This window comes from Hemitrygon akajei, chromosome 8 (assembly GCF_048418815.1).
Source record: "Hemitrygon akajei chromosome 8, sHemAka1.3, whole genome shotgun sequence".
Classification (NCBI taxonomy): Eukaryota; Metazoa; Chordata; class Chondrichthyes; order Myliobatiformes; family Dasyatidae; genus Hemitrygon; species Hemitrygon akajei.
Genome location: NC_133131.1, coordinates 154,070,387 through 154,096,453, shown reverse-complemented (window position 1 = coordinate 154,096,453; position 26,067 = coordinate 154,070,387). Strand labels below are relative to the sequence as shown.

Here is a 26,067-nt window from a genome sequence, read left to right as displayed (position 1 = left end):
TCAAGCCTGGGGCCCTTTACCAGAACTGAGCAACAGAAAAAACAAGTTACGATGGAAGAGGGTAATGGACGGAAGAAGGGAAATTTCACTGAAAGGGTGAAATAATCTAGCTGTTAAGTGGCAATTAAAACTTCTTTATCTCTGCAAAGTGTGGGTAATGTTGTAAAGTAGTGAATTATTGCATGGAGATTCCTACAGGGACTTTCATCCATCTAAGAGTCTCTTAAATATCCCTAATGTATCTGCCTCTATCACCATTCCTGGCAGTGGACTCCATGCACTTCCCACTCTCTGTGTTAAAAAACTGCCTCTGGCAACCACCAATCATCTGAACAATATGCTCTCTTATATTAGCTATTTCTGCTCTAGGAAAAAAACACTCTGTCTTATGTCTCTTATCATCTTACACACCTCTGTAAGTAACTTCACATTCTCTTTTGCTCCAATGAGAAAAGTCCAAGCTTGCTCAGCTTTTTCTCATAAGATCTGCTCACTAGTCCAGGAAGCTTCCTGGTAAATCTCCTCTAAGCCCTCTCTAAGGCTTCCACAGCCTTTCTCTCATGAGGTGACCAGACCTGAACACTATCCTCCAAGTGTGGTCTAACCAGAGTTCTACAAAGCTACAACGTTACCTGTGGCGTTTGAACTCAAACCCCTGACTGATAAAGGCCAACACATCATATGCCTTCTTGAACACCCTATCAACGTGCAGCAACTTTGAGGGATGTTGATCCCAATACCCCTGCTTCAGGACTGAGAGTAGAAAGGGGAGATGGCTAGTTAAAGAGGGGAATGACTGAGATGGGCTGCTAGGTGATATGTAGACCAAGGGGGAGAGATGGAGTTGGGAGATAGAGGCAGGTGGGCACTAGGAAGAAAAAGGCAATGGGAGGAAAGGCAGATGGAGTCCAGTGGCGGGAAGAAAGGATGAAAGTGGAGACAAAGGCTGAAGAACAAAGATGGAGGCCAAGTCCATGGGTATAATTAAGGTGGAAGTTGATAGTTTCTTGTTCGGTCAGAGCATCAAAAGGTATGCAAGAAGGCAAATGTATGGGGTTGTGTGGGATCCGGGATCAGCCAAGATGGAATGGCAAAGCAGACTCGATGAGCTAAATAGCCTAATTCTGCTCCTATGTCTTATGGACATGTGCTGTAATCAGATAAATATGTAACCTGATAAGTAAAAGTATAAATGCAGTAATCTGATAGGTAAAGTGATCTAATAATAGGAATCATTAAGAGGGAGATGAAGGGCAGATGGAACCAATCTTTATCTCTTTACCTCTACAGATTCTGTTTGATCTGCTAAGTTCCTCCTGCAGTTTGTTTTTGACTTCTATCATCCCATCTGTCTCAGTCAAAATCAATCAGCCTATTTACTTTCAGGGTGATATAACAAGCAGGAAATAATGTAGACACAAGACAGACTACTGATGCTGGAAATCTGGAGCAACACAAAAAGCTGGAGAAACGTAGCAGGTTAGGTAACATCTATGGAGGCAAACGAACAATTCTGGGCCAAGACCTGAAGGGTTTCATCTCCACAGATGCTGCCTGAACTGCTGAGTTCCTCCAGCATTTTGTGTGTGTTACTCCAGAAAATAATGTAGATTGGAACTTCCATGCACGTTCCTATCAAGAGTTTTTGGTTCAACGGCAATTTAGTGTTAAGCATTTTTAAATTTTTTTATATATCTTACACTGGACATTTCATTGTAATTTGTAGCAATGTGCAGCTGTTGTCAAAAGTTAATTGCTTAACAATGCAATAATAAGTAATCAACAACAGCTGTAAACTTACAATTAAGCAATGAGATCAAGTAGCAAAGCAAATCAGGAGGGACGTAACACATCTCTTAAATGTTCATAACTCACATTTCAAAATGTATCTGGTCTCTAAAATAGATCACTGTTCAAAAATATAATATTCTACAAACCTGTATAGAAATCCTTTCATTTATGTCATCAGCCTGTTTTCCTATAAATATAAAAGATAGCATTCAGAAAAAAATAGATAAAAGGAGATTCAAATATCGTACACTCTCTGCTTTACCCTCCACACTCCCTTCAACTTCCACCCACGGCTATGGGCCGTTGAATAAACTGCACAAAACCTCATGTGATAGTAAGCCAAATACAGTGCTGGTATTCCCCACATTTCATACCAAATCGGTTGTCTGTTGTGGACATTTGACAAAGATGTGGAAGATGGTAAGAGGCATAGAAATAGTGGACAGCCTGAGACTTAATCCCCGGGCGGAAATAGCTAATACTTACAGTGTTCGGAGGAATGTATGGGGGAACATTAGAGGAAGGTTTTTTTTTACACAGAGAGTGGTAGGTGCACACCAGGCGTGGTGGCAGAAGCAGATATGTTAGGGACATTTAGATAGGCACATGGATGATAGAAAAATGGAGCTCCATGTGCAAGGGGAGTGTTACAATGATCTTACAGTTGGTTAAAGGGTTGGCACAAAATTGTAGGCTGAAGGGCCTGTACTGTGTTGTACTGTATTGTTTTAAGTAAAGGAATCAAGAAAAATGGGCTTTGAGTAGAAGAAATTGTGTTGAGGGGTAAAAGGTTAATCTTGATATTATTGATTGGAAGAGCAGGCACAAGGGGTTGAATGAGCTACTATTCTATTCATTATGTCCTTATGATTATAGAAACACTGGTATTCCATGGTTTCTTTTTAATTCCCGAGTGCCACTTGGGAAGGTTGTAGCTTATAGTGGTGAGTATTTGTTTTTGTCTGGTGGACCATTTCAGAACCCTGAAAGGTATATGAATGAACACAGGATCCCCTTTTTCATAATGCTAAATGTGCTACAAAGCAGATTGCAACAACGTGCTTGTACAAAACTGCTAATATATTGCATGTTTAACACTTAAGACTGATGTGATACTTTTAGAGTATCTATTTAGTCGTTCTCATTAATCTTTGCATGCTTTCCATAAACCTTGGGGTTCTAATTTTGGATTTATCCTTAAAGCAAGGCAAGCATTTCCCCCACCTCCCCCCAGCCCAAGCCTCCATACCTACAACACTCTAACAGACCAAGCTTCCAATGAAACATAACAAGTCCAAATAAAAGAGCACGGTCTGGGTTTTACAGCTCCAAGGTCACATTTGGCCAATGAGCTGCAGACACAACACCTGTAGTTCAGGACAGCTGTGATTAGGATAATGACAAACTACAATGCTTGTCCATTCCCTAAAGCCCAGAGTGTTCAGGCTGCTAGCCCACAGTGCACCGAAGGAGCCTGTGGATATGATTCTGGTTCTCAATGAGCCAGCAGTCCTGCATTAATGTTCCTATTGTTTTATAGCACAATGGTACAGGGCTGATCCTTCCTTTTGGGATTCTCTCAATCAGATCTGCACCACATTACATTGCCTTTCACGTTCGTCCTCATAAACAGCTGCTGGCTGCATTATGTCAGGCGCCAAAAACTTGGTAAAAGCATGATTGCTGCTAAAATGAGGGTGAAATGAAACACTCTGTTCAATTCTGTTCTGCACTATTTTACCTGGGAGAGCCCAACTCCATCAGTTCAATGTCCCAGTTCAGTGCACAATCTCACTCAACACTAGGGCTCTCATAATGGTGTCATTAATATTCTCTTGATTTAACATTCCACATCATTTCGGCTGCTAATACCCATCGTACAAGTTACAGAAGTGACCAATCTGTCTGCACTGATGCATTGTGCAAAGGTCACCTTGATTGTAACTGAATCTAACTGAAAAACATGGAGGATTACCAAATCTGCTTCTGTTTCACAGTGACTGTTTTAAGACAACTGTTGTCAACTGTAGTCTGATACCATCCTCAGGAGTTTAATGGGATAAATCTTGAGATGGTTCCACAAGTGGGAGAGTCAGGAATAAGACCAGAAGACGAGATATAGGAGCAGAATTAGGCCATTTAGCCCTTGAGCCTGCTCCACCATTTCATCATTGCTGATCCAATTTTCCTCTCGGCGTCAATCGTCAGCCTTCTCCCCATAACCCTTCATGCCTGACCAATCAAGAATCTATCAACCTCTGCCTTAAATATACATGAAGACTTGGTCTCCCCAGCTGCCTGTGGCAAAGAATTCAACACAGATTCACCACTCTCTGGCTAAAGAAATTCCTACTCATCTCCGTTCTAATAAGGAGACATAGCTATATATATATATATATATATATATATATTTAAAAGCCAGTTATTTGAAGCTAAGGTACATATATATTTCTTCTCTCACAGGGTGGTGAGTCTCTAGAATTCTCTTCCCCTGCGAGTGGTAGATGCCATATTTTCACATATATTTAGTGTGCAGTTAGATAAATGTTTAAAAAAATTGAGGGTTTGTGTGTTATGAGGAACTTGAGGCCAGCATATATTAGGCATGATAATACTGAATAGTAGAGCAGGCTTGAGAGGCCGAGTGGCCTATTCCTGCCTCTAATATGCTCTTGCTAGCAATTGCTCACAATTTAGTTATATTTTCAATGTTGGTTCTTTAGTTACAGTATTCTTGGCTAGGCCTCTCTGGCCTGGTAGAGCCCATCTTCAAGCCTTTCGGACGGAGCGTTACCAGTGGTATCTACAAAGTCTAGAATGAAAGACTGTCTTTGTGCACTGCCTCCTCTGATGAGCCGCAAACTAACTAGGCCTGTTGGAGATACAGTGTGTGCAATCATTGCCTGCAGCACATGCTATTCTCAAATTATTAAAAAACTTTTCCACTTTTTAAAAGAAATTTCCAGTTTACTTTCACATTATTGAGAAAATAATTTTGCTGCATTTTTACCAGGTGAGCAAATGTATGATCAACAATAGAAAGGGCAGAGATACTCGACTGTCAGATTAACTAGCAAGGTCTCAATCAAAAATCCATGCTGCAGCCACAACTACTGAGCTTCAGTTCCTTCAGAAGTATTAATTATTAATTTCCCCAATGACAAAAGACAGGCAACATGGCAAATAGTGCTGAAGTATTAGACAAATTCATGAGGCAAAACTTACAAATGTCTGCTAGTCAGAGAACTTGGGCACAAGGACTGGGGGCTTGGATGTGGCCTGTCCTGAGGTTGGAGGCCAGTCTGGGTGTGGCAAGTGAGTGGCTGGGAGGGTGAGTGGGATGGGAAAGGCACTTGTTTTGCTGTTGTTGTTGTTGCTATTTGTGTTGTTCCGTGGAGCATTGTGAGTATGCTGTGTTGGTGCAGAAATGTGTGGCAACACTTGTGGGCTGACCCAGCAGAGACTTGGTTGTGCTGGTTGTTAACGCAAATGACACATTTCACTATACGTTTCGATATATATGTGATAAACAAATCTGAATCTGAAATAAATGTTTATCAGAATCCTTCAAGAGTTAAATTACATTGGCATTGTTCTTATTTTCTTGATGGTTAAATTGTCCCTTTACAATATAATCAGAAGTTGTTTCTCTTCAATGTTGTTCTCTCATAATTCATTTAACAATTGAGAACCCACTAATTTCTTCCTTAAATACACCATACTAAGGGCAATGGAGGCCAAAGCATTGGGTGTCTTTAAGCCAAGATTGATAGGTTCAGGATTGGTAAAGGAGTTAAGAGTTATGGAGAAGGCAGGTTGAAAAAAGGTCAGCCATGATTGACCCAATGGACCATATAGCCTAAATCTGGTCCTATATCTTATGATTTGGTTCCTTAAGGTTCTCACTGCCAGGGAAGGAAGTGGAGATAAGCTCCTACCACCACTTAAATACTCCCAATATTGTGCGTCTCAAATAATATCTGACAATCATGTCTAGATCCTGGCCTTCATGTGTGGCTTAGCTAGTAAGCTTGGTAGAACTGCTTCTACTGACAGGAGAGGGGCAAAGGCGGGTTACTGATGCCTTAAAACCAGTCGCTTCGGACAGATGGGGCTGGTCAGCTGTGGTTGCCAGTTCATCTGAGAGAAGGAAAACTCTGACCCCCAAGCCACAGCTGCTTGCGGCTATACCCACTCACGGGGAAGGCTTCTGGAGCAAATCCTGAGGGAAAACCTGGAGCTGGAGTCACTAAGGCAGTCCTACGGTGAGTTCATTGCCGGCTGGCAACTCGTGCTGGTGCCAAACTGTATCAGTCTCTGTCATTCCTTTGAATTTATCAGCTGCTGGAGAGGTGGGGCGGGGGGGGCCTGTTGAATGGGCCACAGCTTGCTCTCCATATCGTACTGTTCCGGCTTGCGTATCACATAGACAGTTAGGATGCAATGTCCATGATCTACCCCAACTAACTGAGGGCCTCATCTTATGATCTTATAAATTGTATGCGGACTAGATAGCACAGAAGCCTTTTGGGAATCAAAATCAGGAAGTTAAGCATTGGGGTTTGGTCCTTCTGGTGGCAAACACAACAAGGCCTAGCATAACATGGCTGAACAATTTAGATTGATAGATATTACCCAAAGAGGAATTTTGGTGTGTGTAGATAGGTGGAATTCAGCCATTGCTTGCTAATTGTGGAGTAAATGCCCCAAACCTATTAATGAAGTTTTCCCCAACTTGTTTTGCTGTTGTTGTTGTTACTATTTGTGTTGTTCTGTGGAACACTGTGAGTATGCTATGTTGGCACAGGGATGTATGGCAACACTTGTGGATCAGGTCATACCTCCTACCACCCACAGCCATTGGTACTGCAAAACCCTCAATGTAGTAAAGCATAGTGTTATGTGAGAGTGAGTTCTTCCTACCCTGGATGATTTCATCCCTGTTAAAGGTTTCCTCTTCTTCCTTCTGCTGGGCTTCTTGGCTGCCTTTGGCCCCTTTGCTGGTCCTGTCATCGTCCACCACCTGGAGAGCATCGGCTAGGACACTGGACAGTGCATCCAGCTGGTTGGAAGTCATGCTGTCCAGATCGACATGCTCTGCCCCCAGCTGCTGGACCACTGACTGAATGAAATTCTCTGTTCGGAAACAGAATGGAAATAAGGACAGATCTAATAATGAAGAAGACAAGTGGGTCGCAGTCACATTTGGTCACGGTGCCTCAGGCAATACTGGAAAATGTGATGGCCGGATTGTGGTAAATAGCTTGGTTTTTTGCAATGAACTGAGCAGTGCCCACAACTGCTCTGACTAAGATGTGCACAGAGTTATGGACAGAGCTTAGCCCACAGTGAAAACCAGCCTAGCCTCCATGGACTCCCTCTATGCTTCTGACTAATGGTCCCCTTATTTGTTAAACAGGAACTTGACTTCACCTTATTTCTTCCTGCATTGTACATACTCAATAAATGGGAACCATAACATTATATTCTGCATCCTGCTGTTGCTTTTCCCTGTACTATCTCAATGTAGTTATGTATTGAATTGACATTATTTCTTACATCCTTCACATACGTGAGGAGTAAAAATCTTTATGTTACAGCTCTGGCTGAATGTGCAATGTGCAAGTAACAGTAATTTGTAATAAATAGCATTACAGTAAGACATACTACTGAGCCGTCAATATAGTCAATGTATGTATGGAATAGCCTACTGCAAAATAACTTTTTCACTTATCTCGGTACATGTGACAATAATAAACCAATATCTTTAGTGGAAGAATAACCCGAGTCTCTTAATGTCAGCATTACAGGGGATGCACAGTAAAGCACAATAGATCAGCTGACCCACGGCAGTTTAGGATGCAAAGGGATGACCTTTGGCCCATCATGTCTATGCTAGTTCATGGCCATTTCGAATTCCCCTTTCTCAAGTCCCTCCCCTTAGCTTACGACACATATAGTGCTCATCGAAATATGAGGAATGAATACTGAGCACACCCTTTGATATAGAAAGGAGCTTTTAATATATGGTTTAAGAATGTGCTTTACTCAATGTGGAGCAGGTGTGTCGGAAACCACACTGGGAAATCACTCAAAGCACTAATGATACAACCAAGTCCCAGTAAATACGTAGTGAAATACCTTACACATGCAAGTTTCCTTCAAAGTTGAATTGGTGACACTGAAAACAGAACTCTCCAACAAACAAAATGGTCCAATACTCACTTTGACTGGCTCCAAAAGACCTTATAGGGTTTCACTGTTTTGCAGTTTACCTGCCAACATGTTGTCAGGCAGAGGCAGAGTGAAATATCATAACCAGAATTGAATAAACACACAAGGAAGAAAATAAAATGTAAGTGTACTGAGGAGAGAGCGAGAGGGACTAAACAGATGGTTCAGTCAGAGACGCATCTGTTGGACCAAATGGCTCCTGTGTTTTAATATTCCTTAGCTCTATGATAAATATCCTTAATAGATTCCAAATCTCTATCGTTAAATACAGTCATTTACTTATTTCTTCATACCGTCCAGGTGACTCAGTGGGTCTTTTCCTCTGATCCTACTGGGGCTTGGCATTTTCTCTGCTTTCACTCCGAGATGCTGGCCATCCATTTCCCAATCAAGTACCCTGCTTCTGTCCTTGCTTGGCCCTTCCTCCTGTTCCTTCCTTGGGGGAGTCAAAGCCTCATGAACCCGGACACCTTTCTTGACTGACAAACGGCTTCCCCTCTCAGCCGACTTCCCAGCCAGCTTCTGTGCCATGTAATCCTCCAGAAGAGCGGCCAGTTGTGCCTGGTCGAGGGCCTCACTCCCAGGGGGTTCCTGATGCTGTGCTGGGCTGAAGATACGAAGCTGCTGGTGCTTCTTGCCAGTGAACGGATGAAGGGACGCATGGAAATGGTCTGATAGTGCTTGCCCTCGGACTCTAGGTGGGAGCTCTTCTAAAGAGGAGTCGGATTGAATGTCCTCACTCTGTTACAAAACAGAAAAGAAGGCAAGGTGGGTTTCAGGTCATTGCATACCCCATATTTTCTCTGAGATAAACTAGGTTAATAAAACACAGAGCATTATTATTTAATTTTAATCATTCACAGGCAAGCTGGCCCATGCAGTAATTTTCCATGACGCTCTAATATTTATCAACACGGATGAAGGCCTTTGAGAAAAAGATGTTATGTTCCTTACTAACAGAGTCATTTAAAATGGAATCAGGACCTTCAGCCCTTTGTGCTCAAGCTACCCCTTGTGCACTATTCTGCAGTGATCCCATTTTCCAGCATTTGGCCTGTGGCCTTCAATACTCTGGTGTCACAAGTGCTCATCTGGTACTTCATAAATTTTGCATATGCAGAGGGTATTTGAAATCTACAACACTGCTTACTTCAAGACAATCCCAAATTTCAAACATCCATTATATGAACAATAATCTTCAAGTCTTCTCTAAACCTTCTATTGCTTACCTTAAACCAGAGGTTCCCAACCTGGAGTCCACAGACCCCTTGCTTAATGCTAATGGTCATTGGTATAAAAAAAAGTTAGGAACCCCTGCCTTAAGTCAATAGTTACAGAAGCTGAGGCCATAAGGCCATAAGACATAGGAGCAGAATTAGGCCATTCAGCCCATTGAGTCTGCTCCACCATTCCATCATGGTTGATCCTGGATCCCACTCAACCCCACACACCTGCCTTCTCGACATATCCTTTGATGCCCTGACTGATCAGAGAACTACCAACTTCCACCTTAAATATACCATGGACTTGGCCTCCACTGTAGTCTTTGGCAGAGCACTCCACATATTCACTACTCTGGCTAAACAAAAAATTACTCCTTACCTCTGTTCTAAAAGGTCACCCCTCAATTTTGAGGCTGCGCCCTCTAGTTCTGGATACCCCCACCATAGGAAAGACCCTTGTCTTGTCCTTTCAACATTCAGTAGGTTTCAATGGGATCCCTCCACATCATTCTAAATTCCAGTGAGTACAGGCCCAAAGCTACCAAATGCTCATCATATGTTAACCCCTTCATTCCCAGAATCATCCTCGTGAACCTCCTCTGGATTCTCCAATGACAACATATCCTTTCTGAGATATAGGGCCCAAAACTGTTGATAATACGCCAAGTGCATTTTCTACAGCGTCTCCTAAGTATCAGAAACATTTTGAAGCAGTGAAGCGGCTTTGAAAAGCAAGCTGTCAGAAAGCCATCAGGGTACCTGGTGGCTAGGGCCTCAGGTTTAACTGTATTAAACCTAGTTTTCCCTCACTCAGCTATGTTGAATAGCTCCAACAGCAGTAAGGTCTCAGGGTGCGAGATCACAAAGGGTTAGCGTTGCCGTAGACCCAATGCGATGTGCATGATGGGTGCAGTGACCCCCCAGTTCATTATGAGCTTTGACAGTTTTACCTTGAAGATAAAGCCAATGAAATAAAGTACAAACCAGGCTCATTCTGTCTTTGTTCTAATGATTATTCTTCTCTCAGTCTTAACTGCAATGCCATTGCAACAGATTCCCCCACAGGAGCTGCATGCCACGATCCCAACGGTTGGCATGCAGTGTCAGGGGGTCTTCTACTTGGGCACGTGGACAGAAAGGATGAGACACTGAAGAGCAACAGCAGGAAGAAGGCTTTCAACTGTGGATAGTCAGGGCAAGTTGAGAGACGTAAGACAGAATTGGTTGACAGGAAATAGAGGAAATATTAGACTGATGAGAATGTTGGCATGAACGCAAGCAGCCTTTGTGTCATAAGAAAATATGACTATGAATGGCCTATCCTCCATTAACGGCACAGCGGACTCAGATCTCCTTGTTTCCATGGAAATATATTACTACACTTTGTAGGTAGAGGTTGAATTTCTACGTGTGATCTTCACCGTTTTATGTGCTTGCCTTTAGGCTTCTGACATTTTGACCTGTGTTGTCAAGTCTGTGCATCAATTCTTCCTTGCTGGTTAGATCTCTGGGGGTGAATGTACTTCATCTCCTGTGAAATAATCTAGCAGGACAGATTATTCACACACCTTGGAACCTGCACAATTTCCTCCCTATTAAAAGTCAGCCGGGTCTCACAAGGGTGGGCAATCAAACTGACTGAGTGTGAATCCACCAGTTTGTGCTTAATTCTTCTCTGATTGGTTCTTTTTGCTACCATCTCCATTGTAATTCATCAAATCAGTTAGGCAAAACTTTTCTCCAGTTTTAATTTTCTCTGCTAACACAAAACATTCCCAACCAACACAGTACAGTAGGAAACAATTACAATTCCCAGTGATACAGCCTCCTGATACTACCCATCCATGAACATGCAGAGAATAAGCTTTTGATAAAATAACTCAGCTGAAAGATTGTGTGTTCAAATCCCACACCAGGACTTCCATCTATTTCTGTGCCAGCAGATCTCTGAACAGACAATTCACCAACCCACGAACACTACCTAATTTTTTGAGCTCCTTTTGCACTACTTAGCTTATATATATATATATATATAGAAACATACAAAACCTACAGCACAATACAGGCCCTTCGGCCCACAAAGTTGTGCCAAACATGCCCCTGCCTTAAGAAATTACCAGGGTTACACATAGCCCTCTATTCTTCTAAGCTCCATGCACATATCCAAAAGTCTCTTGAAAGACCCTACTGTATCCGACTCCACACCATTGCTGACAGCCTATTCCACGCACTCACCATTCTCTGAGTAAAAAACTTACCCATGACATCTCCTCTCTACCTACTCCCAAGCACCTTAAACCTGTGCACTCATGGCAGCCATTTCAGCCCTGGGAAAAAGCCTCTGACTATCCACACTATATGAACATATATAAAAAATATGTGCTGGTTAATTGGGACCCATTGGGACCAGTGCATTATGCGGCTGCCCCAATTAGCCGGAGTTTCATGGAAATAATTAAAAGGCATAACAAAGACAAATTACCTTTTAACTGAGTAACAAATTATGCATTTAAATTAAATACAGAACAAATTAGAACACTACCCATACTACAGTATTATAGGATTTTGTATTAGTTCTGAATAGTTATCGACGGAAGAATTCATTGCTGCTGTGCTGTTTTGATTGACTGTAAATTAATAAAATGAGCACAGACACCTATTGCAGATAGTGGACTGCCTTCATTGCCTTCCTGCATATAGTCAAAATAAAATGATCAAAAATCACTGCTTTTTGAATCGGCATCATTCGCTCAAATGGAAAAGATAACAGAAGCATATGCAACTGATGCTATTTAAACCTGTTCACGCCGTAATGTCTAACGGCCATTTGTGGCATGTCCAAGACTAAATGCTTGAGACCATAGTGAGCAAAACAGTTTTGAATTGTCTTACTACTATTTTCTTGCCAACCATCAGTGACAAAAATCACTGCTTTTTGAACACAAACACACACCACCAAAGCTATTTAGCATGAGTAGGAGGATGCTTTTCCTCCTACTCACGCTCAGTGAGTTATGTCACGTGATGTTATGTCACGTTTAGATTTGGAGAAGATTCGTTGTTCAATTTCTGAATCTCGTCAAGGCTTTCAAATATTGTGGGGACCTTTTCTGAATTATTTTCAAAATCTTCAATTCGTTGTTTAAACTCAGATGTTGGCTATTTTTAGTTATTATTATATGAGAAGGTATTTTACCTTCTTTCCTCCTTAATGAATAGCTTCGGTCTTGGTAGGGGTTAGGTTTTTTGTAGTAATTAGTGTACTTCAATATAACTATTGATTAACTTACATGAATATGGTTAATGAGATAGTTATTATGAACAGATATAATGTAATTGGTAGTTTTTAAATCTTTTTTGACCTTTTATATACACTTTCTTGTACTCTGTATTCTTCTATGTAGAAACTAATAAAAATATTGGAGAAGGAAAAACTGTTCACTCTAAGCATAGTGTCTAATGGCCAATCAAGCACATGTGAGTGATGCTGGTTAGAAACTGTTCGGCCACAATCTTCTGTCCCAATTAAGTGGTGTATTGTCCAAATTAAAAAAGGGGAATCCTGGCTATTTTCTCGATTTGTTTTTGTTCTTTAAGAGTTGTCCCAACTAAGTAGCTGCGCAGTTAACCGATGGTCCAATTGACTGGAATCCACTGTACTGCTGCATCAAAACAACAAATCTCACCAGTGATATTAAATCTGATTCTATTTCGTAGAAGTGGTGCATTGGACCCTTTAAATATACTTTTTCAGAAGAAGTGGAGCTTGCTGGCGATTGGTTCATCGATTGTTCGTTCCTGATTACAGCCTGAGCAGACTGGCAGAAAAAGCCAATCAACCAGACAGGATAAAGGTGACAGATTCCTGTTTCCCTTCTCTGACGGACATTACCAAGCCAGCTGAATTTTGGAGACAATAAGTGGTTTAAATGTAACTGAAAACAGAACTCCATTCCAGATCTAATTAATTAATTAATTAATTCAGCTGAAGCGATGGGATTTGAAGCCAAGTATCCAGCTCATTAGTCTGAAGCTCTAAGTATGAGTTCTGGTAACCTTTATACCAAAGGAACATGATTGGAGGAGATGTTTAATGTCTAACAAAGCTGGTGAAGCAGTTTCACATCCCACGACACTGATTGAGAAAATGGAATTGCGCCAACTGCGAGCAACAAATTAATGAGCCATCTACTGAAAAGCAAAAAAAAACCAAAGATACAGAAAATATGTATTAAAAATAGAAAATGCTAGATATACTCAGGAGATCAAGTAGTATCTGTTGTGAGAGAAACTGTTGTCCTTTCAAGTTAACAAATTTCCCATCAAACTTGAAACATTAACCGTGCTTCTACTTATCCAACAACTTTGCTTCTGTCTGTAGGATTAGCCTGCATTCAAGTCATTGCAACTGAGCATGAGAAAATCTGTAGATGCTAGAAATCCAAAACAACACACACAAAATGCTGGAGGAACTCAGCAGGTCAGGCCGCATCTATTGAAAAGAGTGAACAGCTGATGTTTTGGTCCGAAGCATTCTTAGCAGGTTGGGTCTTTCCTAAGAGTTATTTTCAATAGATTACATGTTATGCTCTTTGTAATACCATTGTTCTAAATATGAAGGATGCTTACAGTAAGGGAGAAAACGGACAATCAATTCAGGTCAATATTGTGGAGATGGTATTAAAGTCACTCAAAGAAACAAAAAGTACTGAAAAAACTGAGTGACACACATATTTTGTGAATGGTACTTGAACGTTTAAGGGTTGAGGATTTTTCATAAGTGGCTGCCCAATTGACAGTTAACAGAAATCCACTATATATATATAAAATGCTGTGTTCCACCAGCATTTTGTGTGTGTTGTTGTTTGAATTTCCAGCATCTGCAGATTTCCTCCTGTTTGCTATATATATTTTATCGTAATTTATAGATTTTTTTAATGTATTGCAATGTACTGCTGTGGCAAAACAACCAATTTCATGACATATGCCAGTGATGTTAAACTTGATTCTGACTTGAATTCTATTTAGTAGAAATAGTGCATAAAATCTTTAAATTTTGGATAAAGGGAAGACAGGTAAATGAGAGACAAAAGCTTCCTGAATCCTTTCAAGGTCTCCAAGTTCAACAAGCACAGATCACGATAGTAAGTAAATATAAAAATACTGGAAACACTCAGTGGGTCAGGCAGCATCTGTGGAGAAAAATAAAAAAGGACAACACTGGATATACTGTGCTCATCAAGTCAGGCCGCATCTCTGGAAAAGACACAGCATCTACATTTCAGGCTGGTCTGAGCTCCAATGTGATTGCTTTCTGTCTGTTTTGCCTTGTTCACAGGCCACAATGTCTCGTTTCCTCCTTGTCTTTGAGAAGTTGTTGACTACAAATTTTTAGGGTGTCCAGTCTGATTCTGTTCATCATTACACAGATGCAGTTTTACCTGCTGATTTTTTCCAGCATTTTCTACTTCTGCCTTAAATTTCCAGCATCTTTTTTTTTCTGATTGTCACTTTGTGAAAATGGAGAAATACTGGAGAAATGTTTCAGGTCGGAGAACTTTCGTTCAAATAATTTCTGACTGAAAGACATAAATCTAAAATGTTAATTTGGCTTTTCCAAAGTTGTTGTCCAACTCGCTTGAGTATTTTCAGCATTTTGTATTTTATCTCAGATTTCTAATTTCACAGTATTTACTTCAGAGTCAAAGTGGAGAAAGTTGCAGAAAAAAAACAGATAAGGATTTTACATTCAGATCACTCCAATAAAGTGAAGAAAGGGAGAACACGAAGACAGCACAAAAACAGACCTTTTGGTCTAATTGGTCCATGCTGATCAAGATTCAAAGTAAATTTCAAAGTTTAATGTCAGTTTATTATCGAGGTACATATATGTCACCATATACAACCCTGAGATTCATTTTCTTCTGGGCATACTCAATAAATCCGTAGAATAATAACGATAACACAAGGACTCTGGTTTCCTTTTCCTGAAGTCAATAACCAGCTCCTTGGTCTTACTGACATTGAATAAGATATTGTTGTTATGGTACCATTCAGATAGATTTTCAATCTCCCTCCTATATGCTGATTCATCACCATCTTTGATTTGGCCCACGACAATGGTGTCATCATCAAACTTGAAAAAGGCTTTGGAGCTGTGCATAGCCACATGTTCATAAGCGTAAAGCAAGTAGAACAGGGGGCTCAGCACACAGCCTTGTGGTGCTGAAGGAAATCATGGAGGAGATGTTGTTGCCATTCCAAATTGACTGGGGTCTGCAAGTGAGGAAATCGAAGATCCAATTGCACAAGGAGGCGTGGAGGCCAAGGTCTTGAGCTTATTGGTTAGTTCTGAGGAGGTGATGGTATTGAATGCTGAGCTGTAGTCGATAAACAGCATCCTGATGTTTGCACCTTTGCTGTCTAGATGTTCCAGGGTTGAGTGAAGTGCCAACGAGATGGCATCTGCTGTGGGGTTGTTGCTCCGGTAGGCAAGTTGGGGTGGATCTAAGTTGCTTCACAGGCAGGAGTTGATATGCTTCATCACCAACCTCTTAAAAACACTTCATCACTGTGGATGTAAGTGCCACTGGGGATAGTCAATGAGGCAGGTCACCATGCTCTTTCTGGGCACCGGAATAAGTGAAGCCTGCTTGAAGCAGGTGGGAACCTCAGACTGCTGAAACAAGAGGGTGAAGTTCTCAGTGAACGCTACAGCCAGTTCATCAACACAGACTTTTAGTACTTGGCCAAGTACCCCATTGGGGCTGAATGCTTTTTGTGTGTTCACCCTCCTGAAGGCTGCTTGCACGTTGGCCTCAGAGACCGAAATCATAGGATCATTGGGGGATGTGAGAGATTGTGATGGTTCCTCCATTTTTTGACTGTCAAAGAGAGCATAGAAGGCACTGAGCTCATCTGGAAGTGAAGCACTGCTGTTGCCTACGTCACTTGATTTAAATTTATAAGGGCTGATAGTATTCAAGACTCTCAAATCTGCTAGACCTATTTGTCTGCATCCCGCTGTGTTTCCTAGTAATGCACCTGTCCAATTGTCTTTTAAAAGTTGTTAATATACCTGCCTCTTCCACTTCCTCTTTGTGTACAAAAAGTTGCTGCTCAACTTTTCCCTTCTCACTTTACACTTATGCCCTCTAGTTCGTGATTTTGGGAAAAGGGCTGAGTGCATTCAGTCTCTCCCTGCCCCTCGTGATTTTATACAACTCTGCAAGATCTCCTCTCAGTCTCCTTTGCTACCATGAACAAAATCTCTCTCTTTAACCTCTCTCTTATAATTCAGTCCCTCAATTCCAAGCAAAATACTTGAAAATCTTTTCTGTACTATTTCCAGTTTAACAACATCTTTCCTACAGCAGGGCGATCAAAACTGAACACAATACTCCAGTTGTGGTCTCATCAGCGTTTTGTAAAACCACGACTTCTCAACTTTTATAGTCAGTGCCATGACTGATGAAGGTCGATGTGTCAAAAGCCTCCTTTGCCCACCGATCTGATGAGAGCACGGGAAAAGTTTTCCCTTGTAAATTGAGCAACAAAAAAACTTCCTGCAAAACGTTCATGACTGCTGTAATGCGTAAAAAAATCCAATGCATAGACAGAAAAAACATTCAGAATGTCAGGAGGCAGCTGTGGAGAGAGAATCAAGCATCCATTAATACTTCCATTTGTTGGGGATAGAGAAAGATAATAATGATATATAGATGCAGGGAATTTGGTTGGGGAGGGGGATTAGAAGAAAGAATGGAAGTGCAGTGCAGGATGGAAGGTAGGAGCTAATGCATGATGGGGTGAGGAGAAAGGAGATAGGAATGGGATTGGCAAACAAAAATGGAAGATCAGTGTACAGGAGCTCTGCCCTTCCACTTGCATGTCTTCATCTTTTGTTTCCTTAGTTTCACCAGCAGGATAGAAGTTCTCAGACCTGTTGAAAGATATTTGGCCTGAAATATGGGCATTCTCTCTCCCTATTTGTTGCCTCACCGGTTTAACATTTCCAGCATCCTCAGGTTTTATTTCAGAAAGCCAACATCTGTGTGCCATTTTGCTTTTGTACCTGCTGGTGTCTGCTCTGCCACAGGCACAGCCTCAGAATATAAGGTCATGCTTTTAGAACTGAGATGAAGAGGAATTTCTATAGCCAGAGGGTGGAGAATCTGTGGAATTCATTGTCAAGGATGGCTGTGGAGGCCAGGTCATTGGGTATATTTACAGCAGAGGCTGATTAGTAAGGGCGTCAAAGATTACAGGGAGAAGACAGGAGAATGGAGTTAAGATGGATAATAAATCAGCCATGATGGAAAGTTGCAGCAGACTCAATGGACTGAATGGCCTAATTCTGCTCCTAAGTCTTATGGTCTTATGAACATTCCTTCTGGTTTCCTTCCCTGATGGAACTTTCTGGAAATGTGATACATCTCTGACTTCTTCCAGTTCAGAGGAACGTTTGTCAACCTGAAATGTGAACTCTTTCTCTCTCTGGAGGTGTAATCAGACCAGCTGAAATTTGATTTTCTTATGCTCTGCCTGCTTCCCAAGACAACAGTAAGGTGTACAATTCCTTCCATTAAAAAGAATCATTGCCGCTATATATTGTAACTTGCTTTAGTTTTCTGTGGAAGTAACTGTCAAGGGCATTTATATATTACTGACCATTTTAAAATGGAATAAGGAAAATCAATACTAACCTTGTAACTTCTGGTCTTATGAGATGACATGGGATTATCAGGCTGGGATAAAGCGCTGAGCAACTGAAGATATTGATGTAGGGACTTGAATCTTTGCAGGTCACCATCTTCTGTCCCTTCATAATTCTCCTCGCTTGCCATCTGTTGCTTTGTAGCCCTAAACAATTAAGAATTAGCAGTCACAAGAGTTAAACTGCAAGTGACATTCAAGCAATGACTTGCAACAGTTCAGCATTAATTGACTGAGCAGGTCACGGCATATCATAAAACACAACAGACCTGCTCACTTAGCAACTAAAGAGTCATGGGTCTGATACTGCTTCAATCCAAAGCATTTTATTCACCAGGAAGGAGTTTTTAATCCTTTAGTCTTGCTTTAGAGGATGCATAATAACTACCAATTTGGTGGTGGATAAGGTTATTGATATTGTTGGATGAAGAATAGTAAAGCCATAGGATCAAATGAAAAATGGTGGAAATGGGCTCACATAGAGCATTTTCATTAGATCTGTTTGGTAGATTGGGACAGGTTGTTCTCTGGCAAGGATGTCGTTGGTAGGTGGGAGGCCTTCAAAGGAGAAATTCTGAGAGTGCAGAGTTTGTATGTTCCTGTCAGGAGTAAAGGCAAAATGAATAAAAATAAGGAACCTTGGTTCTCTAGGGATATTGGAACTCTGATAAAGAAGAAGAGAAAGATGTGACATGTACAGGAAACAGGGAGCAAATAAGCTACTTGAGGAGTATAAAAAGTGCAAAAAAACTTAAGAAAGAAATCAGAAGGGCTAAAAGAAGACATGAGGTAACTTTGGCAGTCAAGGTGAAGGATAATCCAAAGAGCTTCTACAGGTACATTAAGAGCAAAAGGATAGTAAGGGTCCTCTTGAAGATCAGAGTGGTCGGCTATGCATAGAACCAAAAGAAATGGGGGGAGAGCTAAAATAGTTTTTTTGCATCTGTATTTACTAAGGAAACTGGCATGGAGTCAATGGAAATAAGGCTAACAAGTAGTGAGGTCATGGAACCTATACAGATTGAAGAGGAGGAGGTGCTTGCTATCTTGAGGCAAATCAGTAGATAAATCCCCAGGACCTGACAGGGTATTCCCTCGGACCTTGAAGGAGACTAGTGTTGAAATCACAGGGGCCCTGGCAGATATATTTAAAATGTCAGTGAGGTGCCGGAGGATTGGAGGACAGCTCATGTTGTTCTGTTGTTTAAAAAAGGCTCTAAAAGTAATCTGGGAAATTACAGGCTGGTAAGTTTGACATCGGTAGTGGGTAAATTATTGGAAGGAATACTAAGAGACAGGATCTACAAGTATTTAGAAAGACAGGGACATATTAGGGAGAGTCAACACAGCTTTGTGCGTGGTAGGTCATGTTTAACAAACCTATTAGAGTTTTTCAAGGAGATTAAAAGGAAAGTGGATTAAGGGAAGGCAGTGGATGTTGTCTACATGGACTTCAGTAAGGCCTTTGTCAAGGTCCCACATAGGAGGTTAATTAGGAAGAGTCAGTGGCTAGGTATACATGGTGAGGTAGTAAATTGGATTAGACATTGGCTCAATGGGAGAAGTCAGAGAGTGGTAGTGGAGGATTGCTTCTCTGAGTGGAAGCCTATGATTAATGGTGTGCCACAGGGATCAGTACTGCGTCCCATTGTTATTTGTCATCTATATCAATGATTTGGATGATAATGTGAAAAATTGGATCAGCAAATTTGCTGATGATACAAAGATTGGAGATGTAGTGGACAGTGAGAAAGGTTTTCAAAGCTTGCAGAGGGATCTAGACCAGCTGGAAAAATGGGCTGAAAAATGGCAGATGGAGTTTAATACAGACAAGTGTGAGGTATTGCACTTTGGAAGGAGAAACCAAGGTAGAACATACAAGGTAAATGGTAGGACACTGAGGAGTGCAGTAGAACAGAGGGATCTAGGAATACAAATACAAAATTCCCTAAAAGTAGCATCACAGGTAGATAGGTTTGTAAAGAGAGCTTTTGGTACATTGGCCTTTATAAATCAAAGTATTGAGTATAAGAGTTGGAATGTTATGGTGAGGTTGTATAAGGCATTGGTGAGGCCGAATTTGGAGTATTGTGTGCAGTTTTGGTCATCGAATTACAGGAAGGATATTAATAAGGTTGAAAGAGTGCAGAGAAGGTTTACAAGGATGTTGCTGGGACTTGAGAAACTGAGTTACAGAGAAAGGTTGAATAGGTTAGGACTTTATTCCCTGGAGCGTAGAAGAATGAGGGGAGACTTGATAGAGGTATATAAAATTATGATGGGTATAGATAGAGTGAATGCAAGCAGGCTTTTTCCACTGAGGCTAGGGGAGAAAAAAAAACCAGAGGACATGGGTTAAGGGTGAAGGGGGAAAAGTTTAAAGAGAACATTAGGGGGGGGGGGGGCTTCTTCACACAGAGAGTGGTGGGAGTGTGGAATGAACTGCCAGATGAAGTGGTAAATGCCGGCTCACTTTTTTTTTGTAATTTATTTTTTTTATTGAAGTTCATCATCAAACAAACATTTCCATAAGATGTATTTCAGACATTGTACATATATATCATATAATCATACACATCACAAATCTCCACATAGTATTTATCTGAGGTATACACTTATAGAAAAGAGTGGAGAGAAAAAACAAGCAAAAGGAAAGAACTATGTACAAGTAGGGAGTGATCTTTCTTTTTTTTACAACAGATTCATTGATTTGTGAGAATAAAATCAGGCCTATGAGGCATTATGTAGTTAAACCATTTTTCCCAGTATGAATCAAATTGTTCCAGCTTATGATTAACAGATGCTGTTATCTTCTCCATTTTGTAAATGTCCATTGTAATTTCCATCCATGTATTTAAAGTTGGGCTCTCCTGTGATAACCATTTCCTAGTAAGAGTCTTTTTACCAGCCACCAACTGTATATTCATTAAATATTTATCTCTTTTCAACCATTCTTGAGGTATATATCCAAAATATATGGTCTTACTCTCCAAGGGTATTTCACATTTAAAGATGTCTTGTAGGGCATTGTGTATCCCCCTCCCATAATTTTTAATAACAGGGCAGTCCAAGAAATATGATAATGATCTGCATTTTGATTTCCACAATTTCTCCAGCAAACAGGGAGGTTACTATCATAATGGGATTTCTGAGAGGGTGTAATAAAATACCTTATCAAGTTTTTTCCATCCAAACTCCCTCCATTTCTGTGAACTGGTACACTTCCATTGATACCTCAATATTGTTGTCCATTCTTCCTCAGATATAATTATCCCTCCTTCCTTCTCCTAGTTTGTTTTAATGTATGAAGTCGAATGTGTTTTAAGATTTGACAACCCCTTATACATGCTTGAAATGAGTCTACTAACATTATCTGAATTATATGCTTTCCTAAAGAGCTCTATCAAGCATGTACTTGCCTTGGTTACATTTTTAAGGGTCTTATTAACAAATTGTCACATCTGTAAATACCAATAGAAATCTTGTTTTTCTAATAAGTGTTTCTCTTTAAGCATTTCAAAACTGAACAGTGTTCCTTCTTTCATTATGTTGCAAAGAACTGTTATTCCTTTAGCTGTCCAGTCCTTAAATCTAGCATCCAATTTATTTGGTGTAAAACCCGAGTCATATGCACACCATTTAAGAATTGCAATATCTCCCTCTAGATTATATTCTTTTATAGTAGTTTTCCATATTTTAAGAGTCAATTTTACCCATGGGTTATCAATAGTATTTATGTACCTTTGCAGGTTGTTATCAGCCAAAATTGCTTGTATGGGGATGGGAAGAACCCGCTGCTCAATGTTTTTCCATTGAGCGTCATATGATGGGTTGCACCAACATATCACAGCTCTCAACTGTGCTGCAAAATAATAATCTCTAAAAGAAGGCAAACCCCATCCCCCCTTTTCCTTTGCTAATTGCAAAGTTTTGAGACGAAGTCTAGGCCTTTTACCCTGCCAAATATACCTTATATATCATCTTGTTCCATTCATTGAATTGAGTTTGATTAATCTCTATTGGTAGGGTCTGAAAGAGATATAACAGTCTGGGCAGTATATTCGTTTTAGTAGACTCAATCCTTGAACTGAGACTGAAAAATGGAATCAGGTTCCATCTTGCCACATCTTCCTTAATTTTTTTATATAAAGGCTGATAATTACATTCTGATAATTTTGCCAAATCTTTTGGCATAATGATGCCCAAATATTTGAAAGACTCTGTGTGCCATGCCCAGGGGTACCAACTTTCAATTTCTCTTGGTGGGCTATAGTAACATGAACGTAATTGGGTTTTATCTATGTTGATCTTGTATCCTGATAACTGACCATATTGTTCAAAGGATTGCATCAATTTAGGTAAAGAGTATGTTGGTTGCCCTAGATAGATCAAAATGTCATCCGCATAACAAGCCAATTTATGCTCTGTCCCTTTAATAGTAATTCCCCTGATATCTTCATTTTGTCTGATGTATTGAGCTAATGGTTCCAGATATAACACGAAGAGTAGCGGTGACCATGCACAACCCTGTCTCGTGCCCCTTTCTAAGGTAAGACTATTTGATAAATATCCATTGATTTTAATCCTAGCAGTAGGATTGCCATATAGTGTCTGTATAGTTTTAATAATTGCGTCTTGGAAACTAAATCTATGTAAAACTCTGTAAAGAAAATTCCAATTAACTGAATCAAATGCTTTTTCAGCGTCCACACTTTCACTATTGCTTTGATTTTATTTTTTTGCATATGATCCATAATGTGAAGTGTCCTTCATATATTGTCTTGTGTCTGGCATTGTCGTATAAAACCTGTCTGATCATTACATATCAGTATGGGTAGAAACTCCTCTAGTCGTTTGGCCATGATGGAGGTAAATAATCTATAATCTACATTAAGAACGGATATTGCTCTAAATGACCCGCATTCCATTTTATCTTTGCCTTCTTTCGGTATAGCTGAGATTATCGCTTCCTTCCAACTGGGTGGCATTTGTGTCTTTTTTAGAGCCCAGTTCAGTGTGGGGAGTAAAACAGGAATTAACTCATTTTAAAATTCTTTGTACCATTCTGCCATATACCCATCTGATCCTGGTGACTTGCTTAACTTAAGCCTACTAATTGCAGCTTTTAATTCAACTTCAGTTATGTCAGCAGTCATCGTTCTATTTTGTTCTTCGCTTAAAGTGGGTAACTCTAGAGAATTCAAGAAGATGTCAATATGGGTTATGCTTACCCTGGAACTTTGGAATATAGAGTTTTGTAAAACACTTCAAAAGCTTCTTGAATTTCACTTAGCTTATTTTTTATCGTTTTCGTTCTTGGGTCCCTAATTCTATGAATTGTATTTTCTGCTATCTTTTTTTTCAGTTTCCACGCCAGTATTTTCATAGATTTCGATCCACATTCATAATGTCTCTATATCAGAAACATTAAGTTTTTCCTGATTTCTTGCATAGCCAAACTATTTATTTCATTCCTAATTCTTTTAATTTCCCCTAATGTATCCTGTGCCAAATTCAATTTGTGTTTTTTCTCTAGTTCCTCAGCCTATTTTGTAATTCCTCTAATGTTTTATTCCTTTTTTTACTTATATGAAGATATTGCTATAATTTTCCCTCTTATGACTGCCTTCAGAGTATCCCATAAAATGGGAGGTGAAACATCTCCATTATCATTAAATTCTAAGTGGAAACCAATTTCTTTTTTAATTTGTTCCTTAAAGTACAGATCATTGAGTAGACTTGAATTTAGTTTCCAAATAGTAGTTTTTGGTTGTAGGTCAAAATCAACAGATAAATATATAGGTGCATGGTCACTTACATCTATTGTCCCAATTCCTCAGGTGTTTAATTTGTCTTTGTCTTTTCCAAATGTTATGAAATAGTCTATTCTTGTATATACAGAATGGGGAGCAGAATAATGAGTGTAATCCCTTCTGTCAGGGAAAAGGTCCCTCCACATATCAATTAAACCAACATCCTCAAAAAGTTTATTAACTTTCTTATGTAAAGATTTTGTTTCATAGGTTTTTCTATTGGAAGAGTCTAAGTTTGGTTGTAATTGTAAATTTGAGTCTCCCCCACATATCAGGAGACCTTCTGTTTCCATTACCATAATATCAGTAATTTTCTGAAAGAAACCAATATCACTTCCCGGGGGTGTGTAACTGAACTTCAATAGAGTAACTGAACTTCCATCTATATTCCCCCCTTACCAGGATATATCTGCCCTCTTTATCTCCCATTTCGAATACTTTTTCAAAATTTAGCTTACTTGAGATAAGAATAGCAACTCCTCTCCTATGTCCTGATTTATATGAGAAGAAAAACAGATTAGTGAAGCCCATTCTCTTTAGTTTTTTATGTTCATTATTACTTAAATGAGTTTCCTGTAAATATACTACATGGCCTTGTTCTTTTTTCACTTTGGATGAAATTCTTTTACATTCGATTGGATTTAATAGCCCTTTGACATTAAAATAATGAGTTTTACCTTGTCCTTAGCCATCTATATCTATCTGTTAATGTATCATTGAAATTAGAATAAAACTTAATCAATCTACTCTCTGAACAAATAAGAACCAAGAAACGCAAATAATAACAAAAAAGGCAACAAACGTGTGATTCCAAGGCTGAGGTCTCTAGTAAATGACCCTGTGTTGAGCTAGAGGAAATGTCTAGCTGTGGGGGATAACCCCTCCTATTTGTGAGTTGAGGGCCCCCATTGTAGTATTCATAAAAGTCAGTGAACAAATCCATTACACAGAAAAGATTTCCCTGTGTACTCCTCCTATATACACACACACACACACACACACACACACTACATACATATACATATATGCATGCATATATATATTCTCATTTTGGTGGGGAAAAAGGAGTAAGTGAGCGAATAAAGAATAATAACTAAGTAATATAAAATCCACATTATAATAAGTATTTCTCAAGATAGGTATATCATCGTGTACTTTTGCTTCCGTTTAGCTTTTCAACTTTTTTTAAAGTTAGCCAAACCTTATGGCTCTTCTGAAGGGGGTGAGAACTGTCTTTGGGAAACTCCCGGTCTCTTCCTGATATATTTCTCTCGGCCTCCTCCCATCTCCTGCCTTCTCGATTCTCGCACTATTTCCCCAAGCGGAGCGGGATAATTCTTCAGCCAGGTTTTCCTTCGTTTTGGTGATGCTAACAGGCAACCCTCTGGCCTTCATGTCTGTAGTCGCCTCTTCCGCTGTCTGGTACAACCGTGTCCCGTTGTCACAAAATACTTGAAGTTTAACAGGGTACTGAGTTTGAAATCTAATCTTGCTTTGCTTTAGTACTCGCTTTACTTCAGAGTATTCTTTGCATTTCTGCAGGACCGCGGGGGGGGGGGGGGTAATCTTGGTCCAAATATATTAATTTATCATCGTAAAACACTCTCTTCTTACCCCAGGCCCTTTGTAGAATCTGCGCCTTGGTGCTGTACTGAAGGAATTTAATTATTATTGAGTGTGGCTTTCTATCCCGGGTAGGTTTTGGGACGAGCACACGGTGGGCTCTTTCGACTTCCAGCTCCATAGCCGAGGGAAGCTCCAGCGCATCCCTCAGTAACTTTCCGACAAATTCTGTCATAGACGAGCCCTCCGCTCCTTCGGGAACATTGTAGATTCTGATATTTTTCCGTCGTGATCTTCCCTCCAGGTCAAGCAATTTACCTTCTTGGTGATGCAATATTTTTATTGTCTTACTCAGTATCCGTTCCACGTTTTGAATGCCATCTTCTACCTTCTCAATTCGAGTCTCTGCCACCACTATTTTTTGATTGACGCTGGTGAGCTCTGACTTAATATCACAGAGCTGCTGCTTTATATCTTTCTGGACCTCCATTATTTCTTTCAGGATTTCGAAGATATTCGCCACTTCGCCTGAGTGAGGCCCAGCGTCCGCGTCGCTAGCACGCGGTCGGGTAGGAGAGCCGCTTGCTGCACTCCTCTCGGTCGCAGGCTCCGCAGTGTCGCTTTTTTTATTTCCATTCCTTTTCCCCATTCTTGCCCCTCTTTTCAGTTCAAATATTTTTCAAAAAATATTATACTTGATGGGTTAACAGGGCTTAATACGCAATTTT

General features: G+C 40.2%; 1 protein-coding gene across 2 annotated transcripts in view; it reads right to left on the bottom strand.

Annotated features, from left to right (window-relative positions):
• ptprn2 (protein tyrosine phosphatase receptor type N2) overlaps positions 1 to 26,067 on the bottom strand; it is a 1,022,449-nt gene that overhangs the window by 635,213 nt on the left and 361,169 nt on the right. Inside the window, exons 5-8 of one of the 2 annotated variants that reach the window (XM_073054872.1) lie at positions 17,954 to 18,110; positions 8,319 to 8,766; positions 6,715 to 6,927; positions 1,938 to 1,978 (exon numbers count right to left, since the gene is read on the bottom strand). In XM_073054872.1, coding sequence (XP_072910973.1) covers positions 1,938 to 1,978; positions 6,715 to 6,927; positions 8,319 to 8,766; positions 17,954 to 18,110 — 859 coding nt within the window. The remainder of the gene's footprint in view (positions 1 to 1,937; positions 1,979 to 6,714; positions 6,928 to 8,318; positions 8,767 to 17,953; positions 18,111 to 26,067) is intronic. The other variant, XM_073054874.1, reaches the window with a different exon arrangement.